General features: G+C 61.2%; 1 protein-coding gene across 3 annotated transcripts in view; it reads right to left on the reverse strand.

The window, feature by feature from the left end:
- Positions 1-4200: 4200 nt before the first annotated feature.
- Positions 4201-18645, reverse strand: part of Ift122 (intraflagellar transport 122) — a 56141-nt gene continuing 41696 nt past the window's right edge. The window contains exons 18-29 of one of the 3 annotated variants that reach the window (XM_013010589.1): positions 16089-16255; positions 13837-14008; positions 12120-12222; positions 10160-10300; positions 9062-9156; positions 7172-7272; positions 6412-6577; positions 5856-5967; positions 5471-5596; positions 4946-5028; positions 4578-4742; positions 4201-4377 (exon numbers count right to left, since the gene is read on the reverse strand). In XM_013010589.1, the coding sequence (XP_012866043.1) occupies positions 4288-4377; positions 4578-4742; positions 4946-5028; positions 5471-5596; positions 5856-5967; positions 6412-6577; positions 7172-7272; positions 9062-9156; positions 10160-10300; positions 12120-12222; positions 13837-14008; positions 16089-16255 (1521 nt within the window). In that variant the 3' untranslated portion in view covers positions 4201-4287. Of the gene's footprint in view, positions 4378-4577; positions 4743-4945; positions 5029-5470; positions 5597-5855; positions 5968-6411; positions 6578-7171; positions 7273-9061; positions 9160-10159; positions 10301-12119; positions 12223-13836; positions 14009-16088; positions 16256-18645 lie in introns of all 3 variants that reach the window. The other 2 variants (XM_013010590.1, XM_013010588.1) reach the window with 2 other exon arrangements.

Raw genomic sequence — 18645 nt, forward strand, 5'->3', positions numbered from 1 at the left:
GTCACAGTTTTAAGATGCTTGGCCCAGTGCTTAGGCTGGTGTTAATGAGGTCAAGGTGGATAGTGTGATTCTGACCTGAGCCGGGTGGTCAGGTGAGGGGGGGCAGCACACCCCTGCGGCTTGTCGCCGGCCCAAGGGGGGCTGGGCGGCTCCTTACCTGTGGGGGGCAGCGTGGCACCTGGCACAGGGCAGTACTTTGTGGGGTTTTTGTTGGTGGTGATTGTGGTCGTGGGACTTGAACTAAGGGCCTGGCGCTGTCCCTGGGTTCTTTTGCTCAAGGCTAGCACTCTACCCTTGGAGCCACAGCTCCACTTTCGGTTTTCTGGTGGTTTATTGGAGATAAGAGTCTCATGGACTTTCCTGCCCAGGGAGGCTTTGAACCGCGATCCTCAGGTCCCAGCCTCCCGAGTAGCTAGGATGGCAGGCGTGAGCCACTGGTGCCCAGCTAGCACTTTGGTATAGTCTCTGCACTGGGAGAACAGGGATGTCTGTTCCGTTCAGGCCACGTGCCTGGCATGCAGTAGGTGCTCAGCACACCTGTGGCCTTGCCCCGCTCCAGTCTTGGGGTCCCCTGGGACTGTGACAATGGGGCGTGGAAGGTCACCTCTGCAGTGACAGGGCTCGGGGTGGTGTAAGAGGGGGACAGAGGGCTGGTTTTGCACATGCGTTGTTGGTGCGGGGATACAAGCTCAGCCTGGGCTGGGAGGATGGGGAGGAGCCGCTGCTCTGACCGCACGCCCAGGCCGGAAGTCCAGGCTGCCGCCGGACACGGGAGCTGTGGCATGGACAGAAGCTGCTCGGGCTTTGGGGAGAAACTGGGTCCCCCCCAGCCCTGCGCCCCATCGGACAGAGCTCAGGGAAGGCCGACCAGGCCCTGACCCCGGCTCAGATGACTAAGGGGCCGTTCGCTGGGCCCGTGGAGAGGCCTGAGTCACACGGGCCCCAGGGGGAGCAGTGGCCACCCCAAGAGGAGGGTCCTGCACCGCCAGGAGCCCTGGAAGTCCCACTTCCCAAGCTGGGCCTCCGTTGGCTGGTAACTGAGAAACCTCCACCCCACAGCCTCCACCTCCAGGGGGAAGTGGCCGCGCTGTCCCCACCGGGGCCTGGCGGGAGGACTTGAACCCGAGCGTGAGCTGAGCTCGGGACCTTTGCACCCAGTGAGGCCCCATTCGCTCTCCTGCGCCATGACGGAGGAGTGGCGCCAGCATGTGCGCTGTGGGCTGCTGGAAGATTGTCCGGTGGTCCTGAGCGTCCATCTTGCGTGCCCCCCACCACACTGGCTGCCCACGCCCACCCGCCCAGCCCCCACGCCCTACACAGCCGGCCTCGGCCTTCTGCTCAAGGCGAGCGCTCTACCACCTGAGCCACAGCGCCACTTCCGGTTTTCTGGTGGTTCATCGATGCTGAGTCTCACAGGTTTTCCTGCCTGGGGCTGGCTTTGAACCGAGATCCTCCGATCTCAGCCTCCTGAGTAGCTAGGATGACAGACATGAGCCACCGCCGCCCGGCTGACTTGCTCATTTCTTAGGCCACCTTCTACAGCCAGGCACCCGGGCTTGGCCACGCCACCTGCAGGCCTGGGCCCCTCAACCTAAGTGGAAAGAGGGAGCCCCAGGCCCCCGAGGGCCCCCCCCCGGTCCTGCAGGCCGGGTGACCTGTGCCCACGTCCTGCCGTGCAGGGGGAGAGCTGCCCAAGGGGCCTGGGTGGAGGCTTCCCCTCCCCCCTCTGCCCCTGGGGATTAGGGACTTAGCTGACAGCACTAATAGTCCTTAAGCCTCAGCTGGGTCAGCAGCCCCCCGCCCCCCGTTTTCCCCTGCTCCCTGCTGCCCTGTCTCAGCCCGCCTGGCAACATCCCTGTGGCTGTCACCCCAGCCGCGTGAGGCCTTGGGGTGCCACCACAGGCCCTCAAAATCACCCGACGGGACAGAGCTGCACACTTCTCCTCAGCTTCTCCTAAGCCCCTCCCCAGCCCCCGGCCGTCTGTCTGTGCTGATAAACGTAATGATGCCAGAAGAACCCCGCGGCCCGCGGCAGAACGGAGGCTCCCAGGGAACAAGGGAAGGGAAAGATGCCTCTTCTTTGGTCCTTCTGCCCTCCCTCCTCCCTCCTCCTTTCTCCCTTTCCTTCCCTCCCTCCCCCTGTAACACCCATCCAATCTTCTCTAGGGCTGGGCCCCGGGCCGGACACTGAGGTCCTGGGTTGAATCCTGTGTAGTCTCAGGCTCAGGGCCTGTGGCCGGGGAAAGCAGTAACCAGGAGGGCTGGAAGCCTGGAGCATGAAGTAGGCCCGAGGGCAGCCGGGTCGCCCATAGCAGCCTCGGGCAAGCGGGCGACGCCCGGGAAGATGCTGTGGAGTCTCAGTATAAGGGGTCTCAGAGCCCCGCACGAGCGCCTGGACCAGGGGAGGGGCGGGCCCGGTGGGGGCTCTCACCGAGGCTGGCACCTGCCCCCACTGGTCTCTGCCCACTGTGCAGACGGTGCCAGGAAGAGGTGGCCTGTGCTCCTCAAAATTGTGGATACCAGGAGCACTGGGGGCCCCAAGCTGTGCTGTCCCCCGGCTCTGTCCCTGCCCCCCGCCCACGTCCTGGTCAGATGGTCAGCATGGACAGACGGGGGTGGCGGGGGGCAGACACCCACCCCACTCACAGCTTCAGGCTGGGTCTGGAGCCTATGTCACTGTGGGGCGGCCCTTCTGTTCAAGGGAAACTGAGTCTTGGAGAAAGTGCTGAGCTCAGCCAAGACCTAGGTGAGAGCAGAGCAAGGTTCTCATGTGCAGAGCTGCGCTGGTGTGTGAACCTTCTCGGTGTGTGTGCTCAATCCGTCCCGGAGGGACGGGGCTAGCTGTGGTGACACACACTAGATGCTGGCCACGCCGAGCAGACGCACACCGGACGCACTGACAGACGCTGGGCACAGAGAGCAGCCTCAGGCCCAGCCCCCAGAGCCTGGCTCTGGGGCAGCAGGTGGAGAGGAGGCGTGCGGCGTCTTGGGCAGGGACCATCTGATCTGTCGCTGTGATTGACGTCTGTTAGGTATCTGGAGCTGTTTTCTCCCTCACCCCACTTTTTCCCAGCCATATGCAAATGAATTCAGTTCAAGTAACGCGCTAATGGAAATCCTAACACATTAATAAATGTTTAGCGCGAGAGAGAACATGCCTGATCGTAAGCAATTACACACTCAACGGAGGAGTTCTGTTGGCACAACTGTCTGGCTTCTTTCTCTCCTTCATCTCCAGAGATGCAGGGAGAGGGAGAGGGAAGCAGGGGGAGGCATGGGGGCCACGCGGGCTCCGGCCCCGGTGCACGAGACCTGGGTAGCTGCACCCCAAGCCTCAGCTCCTCATCCTCTAAGATGACCCCCCACCCCGTCCTGTGTTCAGCTGCTCTGAGAGCCACGCGTGGAGCCCGGTGCCGCCGCTGGGCAGTGGCACGCTGGAGGAAGTGGGCAGGGCCCTTGGACGGACAACTCCCAGCTTCTCCTCGGAGCTGGGGGGCTCAGGAGCCGCACCTCCTGCTCTCCGGCCTGGACAGCTCTGAGCTGGAAACCATGACCCACCCACAGAGCTGCTGGGGTGGAAGCGACCCTGGGCATGGCTGGGCAGAAGTGGTCCCAGGCAATGAGGGCTCCCGCCAGCCCCCTGGGCAGGGCCTCGGCAGTGGAGATTCCCCCCGAACCCCACCCCAACTACAGGACTGGGGCGGTACGGGGAAAGCCAAGGCTTTCCACAGTGGAGGTGGAGGGTGGCTTCCAGAAACTCTGGGGTGGGGTGGGGGAACCTATATTCAACCTTGCTCCTTTTTCTGTTCTCCCCAGCCAGGTATTCTATGTTCTCGTCAAGACAAATCCTCATTGTGAAAATAAATAACAACAAAACTACCCCCCCTGCCCTTCCCACCCTGCCATCTCAATTAGATTACATGTTCAGAGCAGTGCAAATGCCATGTGCCTTTCGGCTCAAATTAAAAACAGGTGCACTTTTGCATAAGGAAATTAAGTTGCAGACAATATGGAGATTTGCAACATGCAGACGCTGATGGAAATGAGTAGCCCTTTTATTTGTCGTTATCCAGGCGGCCGGTGGCAGAGTGTGCAGTCAGACAGCTCCTCCGACTCTCGCGGCCGGGGCCCCCGGCAAAGGGACAGACCCGTGTCCGTCCCCCCTCCACCCCGCCCCCGGTCTCTGGGTGCTGTTTACAAGGCACGCCACGCCACGCCATACACAGGAGTTCTGTAGAGGTGACCAGGCCCCGCCCGAGGCGCTGGCTTGGGTGGCGTTGGCGCTGGTCACGGGCCCGGCTCCTCGATGCGCCGGCGGCAATAGGGGCAGCAGGCATGCTGCAGCACCAGCAGCTCGTAGTCCTCCGAGTGGAACATCTGAGGGAGAGGCCCGGGTGAGGCCAGCGCCCAGCCCGAGGGCCTGGCTGGAGTCAGGGGTATGAACAGGGAGAGGCAGGGGGCAGGGGGCAGGGGAGGGGCGCCCGAGGGCCTGGCTGGAGTCAGGGGTATGAACAGGGAGGGGCAGGGCGGAGGCAGGGGCAGGGGCAGGGGCGGGGGGGGGCAGGGGGGCGGGGTACCTGGAAGCAGGAGGGGCACATGGTGATGGAGGCGTCGGGCAGCAGGGAGCGGAAGTACTGCCACTGCAGCGGGGGCGGCCAGCGCTTGATGAGGACGTCGCGGCGGCTCATGGAGCGCAGCACCGACCGGTTCACCACCACCGGCGCGAACTCCGAGCCGCCCTGCTGCAGAGGGCATGCGCGGGGCCCTAACTAACGGTGTGGACCACCATCCCAGAAGCCCCTGTGACAGGGCCGCCCTGCCTCCCCTGCAGACCCACCGTGCCTGGGCCCCGAGTCCCCCTCTACCCCCCACATCTGGAAGCTGTGGCCGCTACCTGAGGTGCTGTGTGCTCGGAGCCCCGGCAGCCCTCCCCGGGGCGCCTTACCTCGAAGCTCAGCTTGGCGGTGAACGGGTCGTCCGTGTCTCCCACGGGGTCCACGGTCTCGTCCAGCCTCAGCGCCTGGGAATCTGGAGGGCGTGGTCAAGGAAGGGTGCAGAGGAGGCAGGCAGGACCTCCGAGCGGCCAGCGGGCCGGCCCCCCGCTGGTGGCTCGTGGAGGCTGGGACTGGGACGGAGCCTGGGCGCGTGCGCGGGGCCAGCTCCTGCAGACAGCATGCAGGTGGGTGTCAGAGCAGGGACGAGGAGGCAAGAGCGTCCTGGAAGAAGAGGCTGCTGGTGCTGGCTCAGGAATGGGGCTCGGGCACAGCCAGCCTGGGCCTCTAATGGCACCTAGTAAGCCACAGGCACACAGCGGGTGTTTTCCCTTCCTGGGCAAGGCAAGGGAGACAAAAACCTCAGCGGCTCTCCTGCCACTGCCAATTCTCCGCAGGGCCCTGGCCAGGAACGCAGCCGCCCAGTGGACCCGCGTGGCGTGGTCGCGAGGCCCCGCCCGCCCCCCTCAGGAGGATACTGTTGCTCGAGATCTCCTGCCACTTGCTGCCCTGCTTGGGCCTGGGGGCCTCCAGGTCAATGAGCGAGACAGCTTCCTCGTCGGTGATGCCCTCCTCCAGGTAGAACTCCACCAGGTGCAGCACCTCTGGGGGCACGGGGTCGGGGTCAGCCCCCACAAGGCCATGGGTGGGGGCAGGGCCCTTGGTGGCGGGCGAGCTGCTCTCAGGCCTGACCTGCCCCTGGGAAGGGACCTCGGGGACCGAGAGCCAGCGCGGCCCCGTGGCTGCCTGGCTGGGGCAGGTCCTCGTCCGGGCAGCACCGGCCCTGACATCTCCAGGCCCGGCAGCGCGGCTGTCGCGCACGCCATGGCCGTGAGTTGCCCCCGGCGGCGCAGGGCGACTCACCGTAGGAGGAGGCGGAGAAGACGAAGGGCTGGCGGCAGTTGATGCACACGTTGCCTAGGTTGTTCAGCAGGGGGTTGTTGGTAGAGCAGCGGTAACACAGGGGCACCAGCTCCTGAGGAGCACGCACGCACCCGGCTGACCACCAGTGCCACGCGCCTCACTTCCCGGGGCGGGGCTGGGTGCTCAGGAGGGGCGGCGGCGGGGGGGATGGGGGGGAGACAAGGGCCTAGGCCAAGCTAGCAGGAGGCTTCCTCTGGGAATGGAGGTTCTCAATGCCCAGGACGCGGCTAGGAGTTGGCATCAGGCACTGGCCAGGCTGGAGGAGACGCTGGCTGTGCACACTGGGTGGGCTGTGCACAGCTGGGGAGGGGAGGGAACCCCAGAAGGAGGGTCAGCCCGAGCCAGGCCTGGGGCTGGGCACCTGCAGCCGGGAGCGGCCGCGGGTGGGGTGGAGAAGGAGGCGGCAGGCCGAGGCGCGGGAGGGCGGGGAGCGTGGCCGCCAACCTTTCCCAGGCGGTGGGCAGCCAGGGGGGTGCGGGGCGGGTACGGGCCCCACCTCGCTGTCGTGGAAGGGCTTGGAGCGGATGGTCAGGCTGCCCAGCTCGATGGGCTTCTGGAAGCGCGCGGGGATCTGCAGGCCCTGCAGCTTGTCGTAGGCGTGCCGGGCCAGCTTGTAGGCCCCCAGGGCCTTGCTCTGCTTGGCCAGGGTGAAGAGCGTGTTTCTGCCGGCGCGGATTAAGGACAGTGCAGGCTGGGAGTGGCACCGCCTGGCCCTGGACCCGGCCCATTGTGGAGCCCGAGGCCCACCCTGCCGTCCGCAGAGTGGAAGAGGGCCTCTGGGCCAGGTCGTCCTGGGAGCAGCCACTCCACCCCATCTCCTCAGCCGGTACAGGGCTGTCTCCTCCGCCACATAACGGCCCTGGCCACACCTGGCCTGAGCTGTGTTCTACTCTTGGGCAGATTGTACATGCCATGGAAGTAGGTCCTGAATGCCTGTCACCTTCCCTACCTACTAGGTGGCAACTCTGTCACCTGGACCTGTGCACCTGAGCTGACACACCGTCTCCCCTGGGAGATGGCCCACAACCCCAAAGCGAGGCCTGCCCGGTTTCGCTCATGCCCTGTGGTTTCAGGGAGGACTGGGGACATGGTGCTGGCCAGAAGCCTGGCCCAGGCAGAGCCCTGAAAGCTGATCTCTTGGCTGGCTGCTCAACCGCTCACCCACTGTGCAGAGACAGCCTTCTCCCTTCTGCCAGGAAAGTGCTCTGGGAAGAACTCGGGCCATTAGATGCAGGGAGGGCGAGGAGAGAGGATACACTTTAGAGATGCCCAAGGGGGCATCCTTGGTCAGGCTGTGCAGCAGGAACCTGGAGACGTTGAAGAGGGTTTCTGGAAGGTGGAAGCTGAAGGGCTCCTCCTGCGGGAAGAGAAGAGCGGACAGGGATGGATCTTGCCAGAAGCAGACACAGCACACTGAGCTACTGCAGCCCGTGTGCACTGGTGCCATCTACCCTTTAACACACTCTGTGGGCTCTGTTTCTCTCTCTCTCCCTCACACACACACACACCACATACTCTTGAGGAAAGTGATGCCCTCAGGGAAGACAGTATAGGCCAGGACCTAGCAGGCAGCACTCAGGACCCAGGCCTTCTGCACCTAGAAGCTGCTGGAGTGTGGTGCAGAAGACTGCAAGGAAGGTTTGACCGCAGGCTCTGCTCTGAAGGAGGCTGGCACGAGGGCGCAAACATGGAGGCAGTGATCTCTAACCACTCTGTTGTGACTCCTGCCCCTGTGCTGCACCAAACAGGCCACACGGACTTCCTGAGGCTGGCTGGGCCTTCGCACCATGGAGCTACCAAGTTTATCTCTTAATTGGTCCAAATTCGTAAAGACTCACTTCTGCTGACTTGGTTCAGAGCCCAGCATCTTCTCGTGCATTCCCACTTACACTCGTACAGCCACCATTAGCTGCTCCAAGAACCAGGAACACCTGAGACGCATCCTTTTTGGGATGCAAGCCAAGAGACGCCTGCCTCTGGCTCTACTATGCTAGGTGAGGAAGCGAAGCAATGTCCCGGGGGAGGGGGCACTCAAACTCAGCACCTCTTCCCTGGGAAAGAAACTACACAGTCCAGGAGGCCCCCACGTCTCCCTTCCCCAGCTTCCACGCTGCCCCGTGCAGAGCTGCTCTGCCAGGCCCTGGTGCAGACTCCAGACCCTCAGCGGCCTCCATGTCTGCACAGGCTGTGCCCTTCCCTCCCCTTCTTCACTCGCTCCCTGCTTCCTTGTCTCCCACCTCAGCCGAGGCCCCAGCTCCACTCAGTCTCCCCTGCACTGCCCTCGGGGGACTGTCCCGTTTCCTGAGCTACAGGTTGCTGGGGGAGAAACAAGATCTCAATCACCACCGTGTGTTGAATGTGGCCACGTGGCCAGGGTGACACCGGGGCCCTGGCTGCTAAAAGGACCTCCAGCTGAGCCCCACATGGATCTGCAGCAGGGCTGGCTGTCGGGGACAGGAGACCCCAGGATGGCGGGGAGGGGCAGGGGGGCTGAGAGAGGTCAGGAACCAAGATCTGGGCTCCCAGTGGCTCAGACAAACCCAGGCTGGGCTGGGGCTCTGCCTCTCCACCCCACATGGAGTCTGGGCTCCTTGGTCTGTGGCCTCTCATCCATACAGAGATGTGGGGCCCTGAGGGGGTTCGCAGCCAGGGGGAATCAACGACCACAAGAGGAGACGAGGCCTCTGGAGCCCCCGCACCCCTTAGGAAAGTGACAACACCCACACCCAGGCTGGCCAGATGGGGTCTGGCCCCCAGGGGTCACGTCAGTGCAGGCGCCCGTAGGGAGGACGTGCGAGGCAGCTGGGGAGCAGCATCTGAGGGGCCAGCCTGAAGGCTGTGTACAGCTGCCCGCCCGGGGCCTCCACCAGGGGCTCCTCCCAGGACTTCCCATAGGAACTCACAGCAGGTACTGCCTCGGCCCCATTTCACAAAGACAGAAGCTGAGGCACAGGGAGGGGTCACACAGCACAGCTGGAACCCAAGGCCTCGAGTTCACCAGGCCAAGTTAGAGGGCAGGGGAGGCGGAGGCTGAGGGACCGAGGGGAGCCAATGCCTGCCTCCATTCTCTACTGCCAGGAGCCAGGAGGGAAGAATGGGGGGGGGGTTCTGAGAAGAACCGCATGGCCTCTGCTCTCGCCCCGTACCGTGTAACGCTGAATGGCATGGTAGCCGTGGTACAGCTCGGCCAGGTGCTGGAAGTGGTAGAACTTGTTGAGCATCGTGTCCTTCTGGGCGGGATCTGCTGTGTGTGGCGGGAGGGAGGCGTGTCAGATCTGTCCAGGGTGGTCAGTCAGCCACAGGCAGGCGGCAGCACAGGTGGCAGCCTTCACAAGGAAGAGGGGCCCAGAGAGGCTGGATAGGAAGTGGCCCCCCGGCCCCCGGTAGCAGCTTATCTGGACTGTGGTGCCTGGGCTGGACAGGGCTCTCCTGGTCACTAAGGGACGGGGCTCTCTGGGCTGCACGCTGCCCTACAGCACATCCGGCTAGGCAAGCACCAGACCCCCTGGAGGCACCTGGAGGGACAGCTGGCCAGCAAGCAGTTTCCCTGGCCACCACCCTCACCAGTGTGTCTGCCCTTCATGTGGCTGTGACAGCACACACCACTGCCAGAACCAAGAAAGCCACAGGGCTCGACGGCCGAGGCTCTAGAGGCTCTAAGCATGGTGCTGCGATGCTCAGATGAGCCGGGAAGGGAGCAGGGCAGGGACACCTCACGGCTGACAGGGACACCCCCGTGACAGGGGCATCCGGAGCTCAGGGGGAGGTCCCCAGCCTCCGGGGCAGTGCTGTCCCCTCTGCGTGTGGGAAGACCGTCTCTCTCTGCTCCTCCAATCCAGGGCCCCCAGTGCATCATGGGAAGTCTTGTGAAAGAAAGCGACACTACAACTGTTTCCTGCCTGGGCTGAGAGCATCTGAAGCTGCTGTGGGCAACCTCCCCTTCATCTTTCACGTAATTAAATTGCTTCAAGCTGGTGCTCACCGTATCCAGCTACGGGGTCTCAGGCAGCAGGGGAGAGAGGGGCTCTGCATTAGCAGCACTGGCAGAGCCTCTCATCCGTAACCCCTGTGGGCCCAGGCACCACCCTTCTACTTCAGGGCATACTAGAAAGAGATGACACCCCCAGATTGTGCCATGCCACAGGCTCCCGGACGATGCGGCCAGCCAACCAGCCTGGGGCTTTAAGGAAACGTCCACTCTTGTGACTGTCTGCGCCAGCACGGGCTGGCGGCTGTGCACTTACCTTGAGCTATGTCAAGGCACTGCATGGACAGCATCCAGTAATAATAGGCGGCGTCATTGAATCTGCTTTCCACCACGGCGTTGTGTGTGAGCTGCTCCAGCACCTTGACTGCTTCTTTCTGCCGCCCGGCCTTATGGAAGGCTGGAAAAGGAAAGCACGCATCACCCAGGGGACCGGAGAGGGGTCGGGCTGTGCAGGGTGGGTATGGGGTCAGTTTGGAAGTCGGACACCCATCAGAACATCTGCAGTGCTGGGTGCTGGGTGCTGCTGCTCGGGCCACCAGCTATAAATACCTGGGACTACGTCCTGGAAGAAAAAAAAAAAGCACAGGGAGACGCACTCTGCTCCTCTTTGGCTGGGAAACAGCAACCTGCTTCCGCAAGGCATGGTAGAGAGAAGAGCCCAGGGTGCCGCTGGGGTCAGTGGGTCTCTGTCCCCACTTTCCAGGAAGCATTTGCTCTATTCCACATTGCTCCGTGATACCCAGGGCAACGCTGACAGAGCTCGTGCTTCCCTGGCTAGAAGGTTACAGCAGACTTTGGAGGAAGAGAGTTTGCTCCCTCGTCACGGATGAAGGGCTGGACCTGGTCAGGTATAGACAATGTCATGCTCCAGTCACAAAATGAGCTGGGCCCAGGGCCGAGCATGCCTTCCCTTGCAGAGTGCTCTCTGGAGTCAACCTTGGAAGATCTGGCTCTGTTCCTCAAGCCAGACATTTGTGAAAATAAGCAATATATATATATATTTTTTAAATTATTCCTGTGTCTGCTTAACAGACATTTCCTGAGCATCCACCCTGCCAACCTGGACCCCTGGAGACGCCGGAGGCTGCCAGTGAGGCCCGCGTGTGGGCACGCTGGTGGCCCCGTCCCCTGCCTGGAGAAAAGGAAAGGGTCTGGCCTTTGTTCTACTCCCATCACCGTCTCTTGTCTGAGTACCAAGTTACTATGGCGATGAATTCTTGGAAGGGCGATGCAGACAGATGGATAGGTTGATGTGTTTTGCCCAAACATGCAGATACTTCAGCAACTGGGTGCTGTGGAAGTGCTGTGCGGGCGAGAACGCGCCGTCCTTCAGTGGGGTTTTCACTGAGGAGCTCCGGCAGGGAGGCAGCGCTGGGCCGCGTGTCCGGAGGTGGCAACTGCTGCCACGTGGAAGCGTAACTGAGATGCCAGGGAGCAGACGCACTGGCTTCAGCGAGGAGGCCCTCGGAACAGGAAGCAGAACGGGCAGAAAACCAGATCTGGTCCAATCCTGGCTCTGCCACTCGCTAGCTTTGTGACTCTGCACGGCACATTTAGCCTCTGTGTCCCTGCAGGGTGGCTGGCAGGATTCAAGGTTATGCGGGTTAAGTCCCCAGCCGGGGCACAGCGCAGGCAGGCAGGTTTGTAAGTCATGATTAACGTGCCCAGGCGAGGCTCTGCGCTTGCCTTGGCTCTACTTCAGATCTGCCATGCCTCATGCGTAGCCCATTCACCAAGGCAAACGCAGAGGAGCGGAGCCCCCCGCCCCCGCCAGCCAAGATGGAAACACAGCCCTGCGCTCTGCTCTCAGCAGGAAAGCGTGGATGTGGGACGAGGCAGGCGGCTCAGCGCAGCCTTCCATTCGCCCTTGCCGCAGGCCGGCGCTTCCCAGCTATGGGACTTCACACTCCTTGAGCAACTTCAACCTCGGTTTTCTCATCTGTGGAGTGGGACCACCAATACCACACCATGGGCCGTGGTGAGAACCAAAGGGGAAGAGACACTGGGGTACACCACCCTGCTCACGAGCTAGAGGCAGGACCTACGGCCCATGTCCTGTCCACTGCCCCGAACTCTTTTCTCTGCAGAGCCCTCCTATCTAAAGAAGAATCACCTGTCTTGGGGCCCGTGGAAGGGAGCGGCCCGGCAGGCCCCCTGAAGTGTGTGTCTTGGCGCTGACTTCTCCCCCTCTGCATGGTGCTATCTGCACGGCCTACCTTTCTGGGCTTCCTCAAAGCGATCGTTCTCTGCTAACCACTGAGCGTAGGGCACGTAGATGTCATCCTTGAACTCGGGATGCTTCTCGCCCAACGCAAAGGCCTGGAGACCGGAGCACAGGCCCTCTTAGTGAACTGTTCCCCACAGCCCCACAGAAACATGGCACCGAGATGTCATATTTTGCCAGCCTGACAACTCAGAGGGGGAGAGAGCCCACCCCCCACCCCCAGCAGCACAGAAACAAACCAGCTCTTTGAAAACAAAAGGCAATTAGCAGCAATATGCAACTGACTGGATTCAACAACAACACAGTCTGTTTCTGGACCACAGAAGCGGCACAGAATCGGAAACATTTTATTTTGAGGGTTTGCGTGGGCTCCTGTAGCGCTGCAAACAGATTTCTTTTAATTGCAGGCGACACCTACGGAAACGGGATTGACATTATCATCATCACTGCTTACGAGCTGTCAGAGATGGCTGTGGACGTGGTGCTGATGGGACTGGGTGGCTGCTCCCCCCCCCAACCAGGCCCCAGACCACCTGCTGGGCCCAGAGAACAGGACATGATGGCAGGGGGGAGGGAGAGGAGGGGGGGCTTTGCCTGAGGCTCTGCCAGAACCCAGTGCTTCTGAGATGCAAGGACTCTGGTAAGTTTATCTTGTAGCCATTATTGCCCCTGGCCTCACCTTTTCTCCCCTGCGATCTTGTCACCTCAGACACTCAGGGTACCCAAGGGCCTTGTTATGGCTGACACTGCAGGGCACCGGGTGGGGGGACCCTGCAGCTCTGATAGCCTGGCTGATTCTTTCCACGTGTCCCTCACACTAGAGTGGTCAAGGATAGGGGTCAGGGAGGGAGGAGAGAACTGCCCCTGAAACGGCTCTGGCAGCTTCTGCCTGAAAAATACAATTGGCATTTTCTGCCCAAATGCTGCCCAGCAGGTTTTAAATGTCACATCCGTGCATTTTCACATCGGAGAGCACAGGACACTGTGGTGCTGGTCAGAGGCAGCAGACCAGCACCAACCGCAGCCCCGGACAGCCAGGCCGACACGCGAAGCCTGGCGCCTACCACGGGGCTGGCCCGGAGCTTCAGCCAATAAAGACATGGCGAGTGAATGCATGCATGCATGCATGCATGAATGAATGAATGGAAAGTTATTGTAGGGCAGCCCTCCAGGGGGCTCTGGTTTAGAGAATTCGGGGCTAAGTCTCTTGACTGCCAGGCAATGGTCCTTCCATCCAGAGGCAGCTGCTCTCCATCCCAACCAGACCATCCCCTCGTCCTGGCAGCGGTGGGCACCCTCCCCTCCCCCTCCCTGTCCTGGCGGCGGCGGGCACCTTCCCCTCCCCCTTCCCTCTCCTTGTGCCGGCGGTGGGCACCCTCCCTCCCCTCTCCTTGTGCCGGCGGTGGTGGGCACCCTCCTCTCCCCTTCCCCCTCCCTGTCCCGGCGGTGGCAGGCACCCTCCCTCCCCTCTCCTTGTCCCGGCGGTGGTGGGCACCCTCCCTCCCCTCTCCTTGTCCCGGCGGTGGTGGGCACCCTCCCTCCCCTCTCCTTGTCCCGGCGGTGGTGGGCACCCTCCCTTCCCTCTCCTTGTGCCGGCGGTGGTGGGCACCCTCCTCTCCCCTTCCCCCTCCCTGTCCCGGCGGTGGCGGGCACCCTCCCTTCCCTCTCCTTGTGCCGGCAGTGGGCACCCCCCTCCGCCCTCCCCTCACCTCATCCCAGCGGTGGGTCTCCACGTGCAGCTGCACCAAGGACCGCAGGTCGCCGATCTTCAGGTAGGTCTCAGCGGCATAGCTAGGGTGGTCCAGTTTCTTGAAGTAGCGAGCACACATCAGCAGGGGCTCCCGCTCAGCCTTGTCCAGCTTCCGGGCAATGTCGATCAACCTGGAGGGAGGAACCCATGAGCGGCCGACGGAAGGAAGCGGAGTAGCTTCCCATCTTCTCAAGGGCACACTCCATGTCTGTTCATTCTGCTGAGTCCTGTCTAACAGCGCCACGGCCCAGGGAGACGCCAGGTCATTAAGTGAAGGAACACATACTCCAGTCAGGGACCCCCAGGGCCGCCTGGGAAGACATGGTCTATACCTCATCTGTCTTTCACGTGAGTTACCATGCTACTCGGCGGTATCTGGGAATAAACATAAAATGCGTATGGAACCCTGGTCAGGAACCAAGACGGCACCTGAGCTTTCCGGGCGTGGCCTCACCGAATCCTCGCCACCCTTCTCTTATTCCCGGTTTGCACACGAGATGACCTTAAGTCTGGGGGAGGGTGACGCTCGGCCTGGGCTCTTCAGGCAGGAAGCAGCTCTGTGCTCTTCTTGCCATGTCAGATTTTCACAGGAAAGCAGAAGCCAGGGGTGAGCGCTGCTCAGAGCCTGGCACTCTGTGCAAGAGGCCTGGGAGGAAGCTCTGTTCTCCTCCTGGCCAAGCTGCAGGCCGCAGGGTCCAGATGCTCCCCGCAGCTTCTCAGTGGTGGCCGGCCTGCCCACGGCTCACGGGGACATGGGCTGAATGGAATGCTCTGCGGGGTTCTGGTCAGCCCGGGGCTTGGAGTAAAACCAAGGCGGGGAAGGGGCTCTACCCAGCTGGCTCCACGTGAGGAAGGAGAAGCGGCGAACGCAGACAGGCAGGCTCAGGGCGGCCTGTGAGTCTGCACTTAAAATAATAATGGCATCTAAAAATAACTCGCTCTGCAGAAAGAGAATATGTTTTCTGGGAAAGGTGGCACAGGCAGCCCCTTGGAGCCCCCACCCATCAAACCCACCTTCTACAGCCAGGCCTGGAGAGGGGCAGCACACCCCCGCTCAATGCGTTAAGGGTCCCCAGAGTACTTGCACACCAATGCACCCCGGGGCTGGCCAGTGGGCGCGGCCAGGACCCCGAGTGTGCCTGGCACTCATCTGTCATCTATTTTGTGGAAAGAAAACTTCGGGGGACATGATCAGCACCTCTTCTTGGCTTGAGAATGGAGTGGTGGGTTCCAGGTAAGGGCCCTTGGTGAGCCTGCAGCGCTCGGGAAGCCTCGGGCGCCCACTCTCACCTCCTGCCCAACTGTGGTGACGCACGCGCGCACACACACGCACACGTGAGTGCACGTGAACTCCAGTCCTCCTTCGAGTGCCCGAGGCTGAGCCCTGCTGTCCCAGCACAGCCCCGCCCACCCCTCACCCAGCTCTCTATCTGGTTAACTGGCATGGCCCCGTGGCACAGAGTACCTCTCCTTCTAGTTCTTCCATTTTCTCGTGCCCTCGGCCTACCATAGTCCATCCTGGTCTACTTGCTTAACTTTGCTCCACCCTACTGGGGGGGGTCTCGTGACCTTGCACCAGAGCCTGCGCCATGTGCCCACCCTTCCCCCGCTGGCTGCTCCAGGGCCCGCACGCTGTCCCTGTGTTCCTCCCGCCTGTGCTCCCCTGCTGTCCCTGTGCTCCTCCCGCCTGTGCTCCCCTGCTGTCCCTGTGTTCCTCCCGCCTGTGCTCCCCTGCTCCCCACTCCCCCCCCCCACCAATGTTAATGGCTTCAGATCTGCTCCTCCAGGCCAGACATCCGTGGGCCAGGACTCTTCCTGGTTCTCTTTGGTTCCTATCATTATACGTGTGGTGGACACTGGGACCACCCACTCCAGTCGGGGCTCTCTGCCAATCTCCCTGCTGCTCCCTCTTTGGTGGACAGCCTCACTGTCTTCCTTCGCAGGACCGGTGCGGAGGCACCGACCCGGAGGTGGAGGAGGACGCCAGGCCTGGGTGGCCACCTCAGCCACACACAGCCTGGGCCCTGCGCGGCCCCTTGCCCAACGCCCCTCTCCAAAGGAGCGTCTGCCTTGCTCAGACTCGGTGCCACCCAGAACCGAGGTGCTTTTACAGTTGGCTCAGACACTGTGCTTTCTCCTGTCAATCAAAGCTCAGAGCTGACATGAGGTGACAGGCTGCCGAACGCGCCCCGGGGTGCGGCTCAAACCTACATGTCAACCCAGCCGTGGTCGCCGCTCAGCTCGATGGCCTTGGCGTGCTCCCCCGCGGAGACGTACATCTCCACGGCCGCTTTGGGCTCGTGGATATTCCTGGCCCAGTCAGCCTGCTTGGTGATTAGCATCTTTGTTTCTTTGGGGTCTCCAGATCCAAGGAAATCCTGAGGAAGCACAACAAACAAAAACACTCCGGATTAGGACTTCCTGTGCCAGCATGACGTCAGCTCCCGAGAGCCGGAGCAGGGACGGGCTCCGCGTGGCTGTGTGGGCAATCGGGGTGCAGGCTGGAGCCCAGCCCTGCTCACTGAGTGGGGGTAGGCCAGGTGTGTGGGAGGGACGCTCACGGGCCGCCCGCAGATGTTCCAGGGGGAGGGGAGAGGACCAATGTCCAGGACTGTGGCCGTCTGTTTCCTGCCCTTCATACACGGAGCTCAGCAGGGAAGGCCTGAACTCTGCAGGGCTGCACCCAGTGCCACGGGAGTGCAGGACCAGCGTGCACGTGGCTGTTCCCGGACCATCTGTCCAGTGCTGACAGCCCTGTAATCTTCATTCACATAATAAGGGCGACACCACATTCCTCAGGCTGGGGTTGAGCATGGGGTCTCCTAAACCTAACCCGTAAAATGATGTGCAGAGCTGTAGGCTCAACCCTGGCTCTGAATGCCCGCCACCCCTGGCTAGCGACACACTTCAAGTGTGTTCCCCATCCATTGTGTGAATCTGGGAGGCCGCCACATTGGCATGGCCTCCTGGGCACAGACTGGCCGAGGACCGACAACAAGCAAATCTCCAATGGCTTGTTCCCTCCAAGCGGCCTCAGGTCCATCCTGAGATCAGGTCTGCCTAATGGACACTCCATATACAGAGGGACGGCGGGCGCCCACAGAGGGCCTGAGGCAAGGGAGGAGAGGCCCGTGGCCCCAGAGGCTCAGATTGGGGTGTGGGGTCTGAGTTCCTGCCTGCCCCCCCCCCCCAGTAACACCTCCCTGGGAAGCAGCATCAGAAACCTGCTCTCAGGACGGAGCTGCTGCTGAGACAGCCCTGGTGCCGACATTTGTGAAGGTGGGCCTTTAGCCTAGATCTGCATTACTGCTTAGAAACTTCGTCTCAGGAAGAACGTATCCTACCTGAGTGCTCTCAGCCTCCTAGTATAGAAACACACGCCGCTCTGGTGATTACCACTCACTTGTCAGGAAAGCGCAGCCAATGTACGCTAAAAACCCACTTGAACAATTAGCTCATTTCTTTTTCCATTTGCTTTTAGGGTAATTATGTAGCCCCTGAAATCATACATTAGGTCTGCCCAAGAAAAGCAAATGCTTCTGGGAGGAGGGGAAACATCATTTTACCCCAATGCTGGGCACCCAGGCCCCGTCAGGGCTGCCCTGGCTGGCCTTCGACCGCCCAGAGGGGCCGGGGCTACAGAACAGCTGCTGAGTACACCTGGCTAGGCGGCTCCTGCACGCTTGGTGGCCACGACTCCGTCAGACCCAAGCTGAGCACTGCCCACCTGGCTGCCTCAGTAAGGCTAGTGGCGGCTAGGATAGAAATGTCCTCCAAAGTGGCTGCTCAGAGGTCTTGGGGTGACTGAGAGAAGGGCCAGAGGCCCGGAGGGGGCCCGAGCATGGGGCATCCCCCCCCCCCCGGGACCGCGTGGGCTGTGGCTGAAGGAGCCTCGCTGCGGGGAGGGGCGCAGCCCCAGCCCGCGGTTCAGCTCAGGGGCTGTGGCTTAATTGAAGCTGAGTCTAAATGGTTCCTTCGAGGCTCAACAAAGTAGGTTTTCAAAAGCTCTTTGGTTCCAGGGAGCTAATTTACACGTTATCTGGGGGCCTCGGTGAAGACTTTGTCCTGAAGTGGACAGAAAGAGGCTGTGCTGAGTGATGAATGAGACTAAACAGGGCTCTCATGCTTGGTGATTTTGATAAGGACATACTACATAAGAGTTAAGAGCATTATAATTCCCTTTATCACCATATAAACATGTCACTTATCCGGAAAGCATACAATTTATTTGTACGTGGGAATGTAATTTAAAAATTTTCCGAAAACCAGATTGAATCTTGGGAAGCAATTTTCAAGTAAACAAAAACATGCCATGTTAATAAGCACTGTGTCCCCCCAACATAATATTAGTGTATGTACGCATTTTCTCAAACACAGACTACGGGGGTGCGGGGCGTGCCTGAAATGGAACCCACCTACTTAAAACCCAACACAAGCCCTGAGAGTTACCTTCACGGAGACAGAGCAGATTGCCTCTGTGAAGGGGCTACACTGCTGGGTAGAAATTCTAGGTGAAGCATGAGAAGGATGAAGGGTTCCCAGAGCAGGGACGGAGGGGCTGGCCCTCTGAGGGGGAAATGGAGGCACCCGGGACCCCTGGGAAGGGACCCCTGACACACATTGCATTCTGGATGCCAACAAAAGCATTTCTGACTAAGCCACAGCTGCTGACTTGGGGAGACAGCAGCGGTTCGAGGCATTAGCCCCAAAGAACTAGCAGGCCCGGCCGATATTGGTGTCTAAATTCTACCTCTGGGGAGCCATCCTT

This window comes from Dipodomys ordii, unplaced genomic scaffold (genome assembly GCF_000151885.1).
Source record: "Dipodomys ordii isolate 6190 unplaced genomic scaffold, Dord_2.0 Scaffold12, whole genome shotgun sequence".
Classification (NCBI taxonomy): domain Eukaryota; kingdom Metazoa; phylum Chordata; class Mammalia; order Rodentia; family Heteromyidae; genus Dipodomys; species Dipodomys ordii.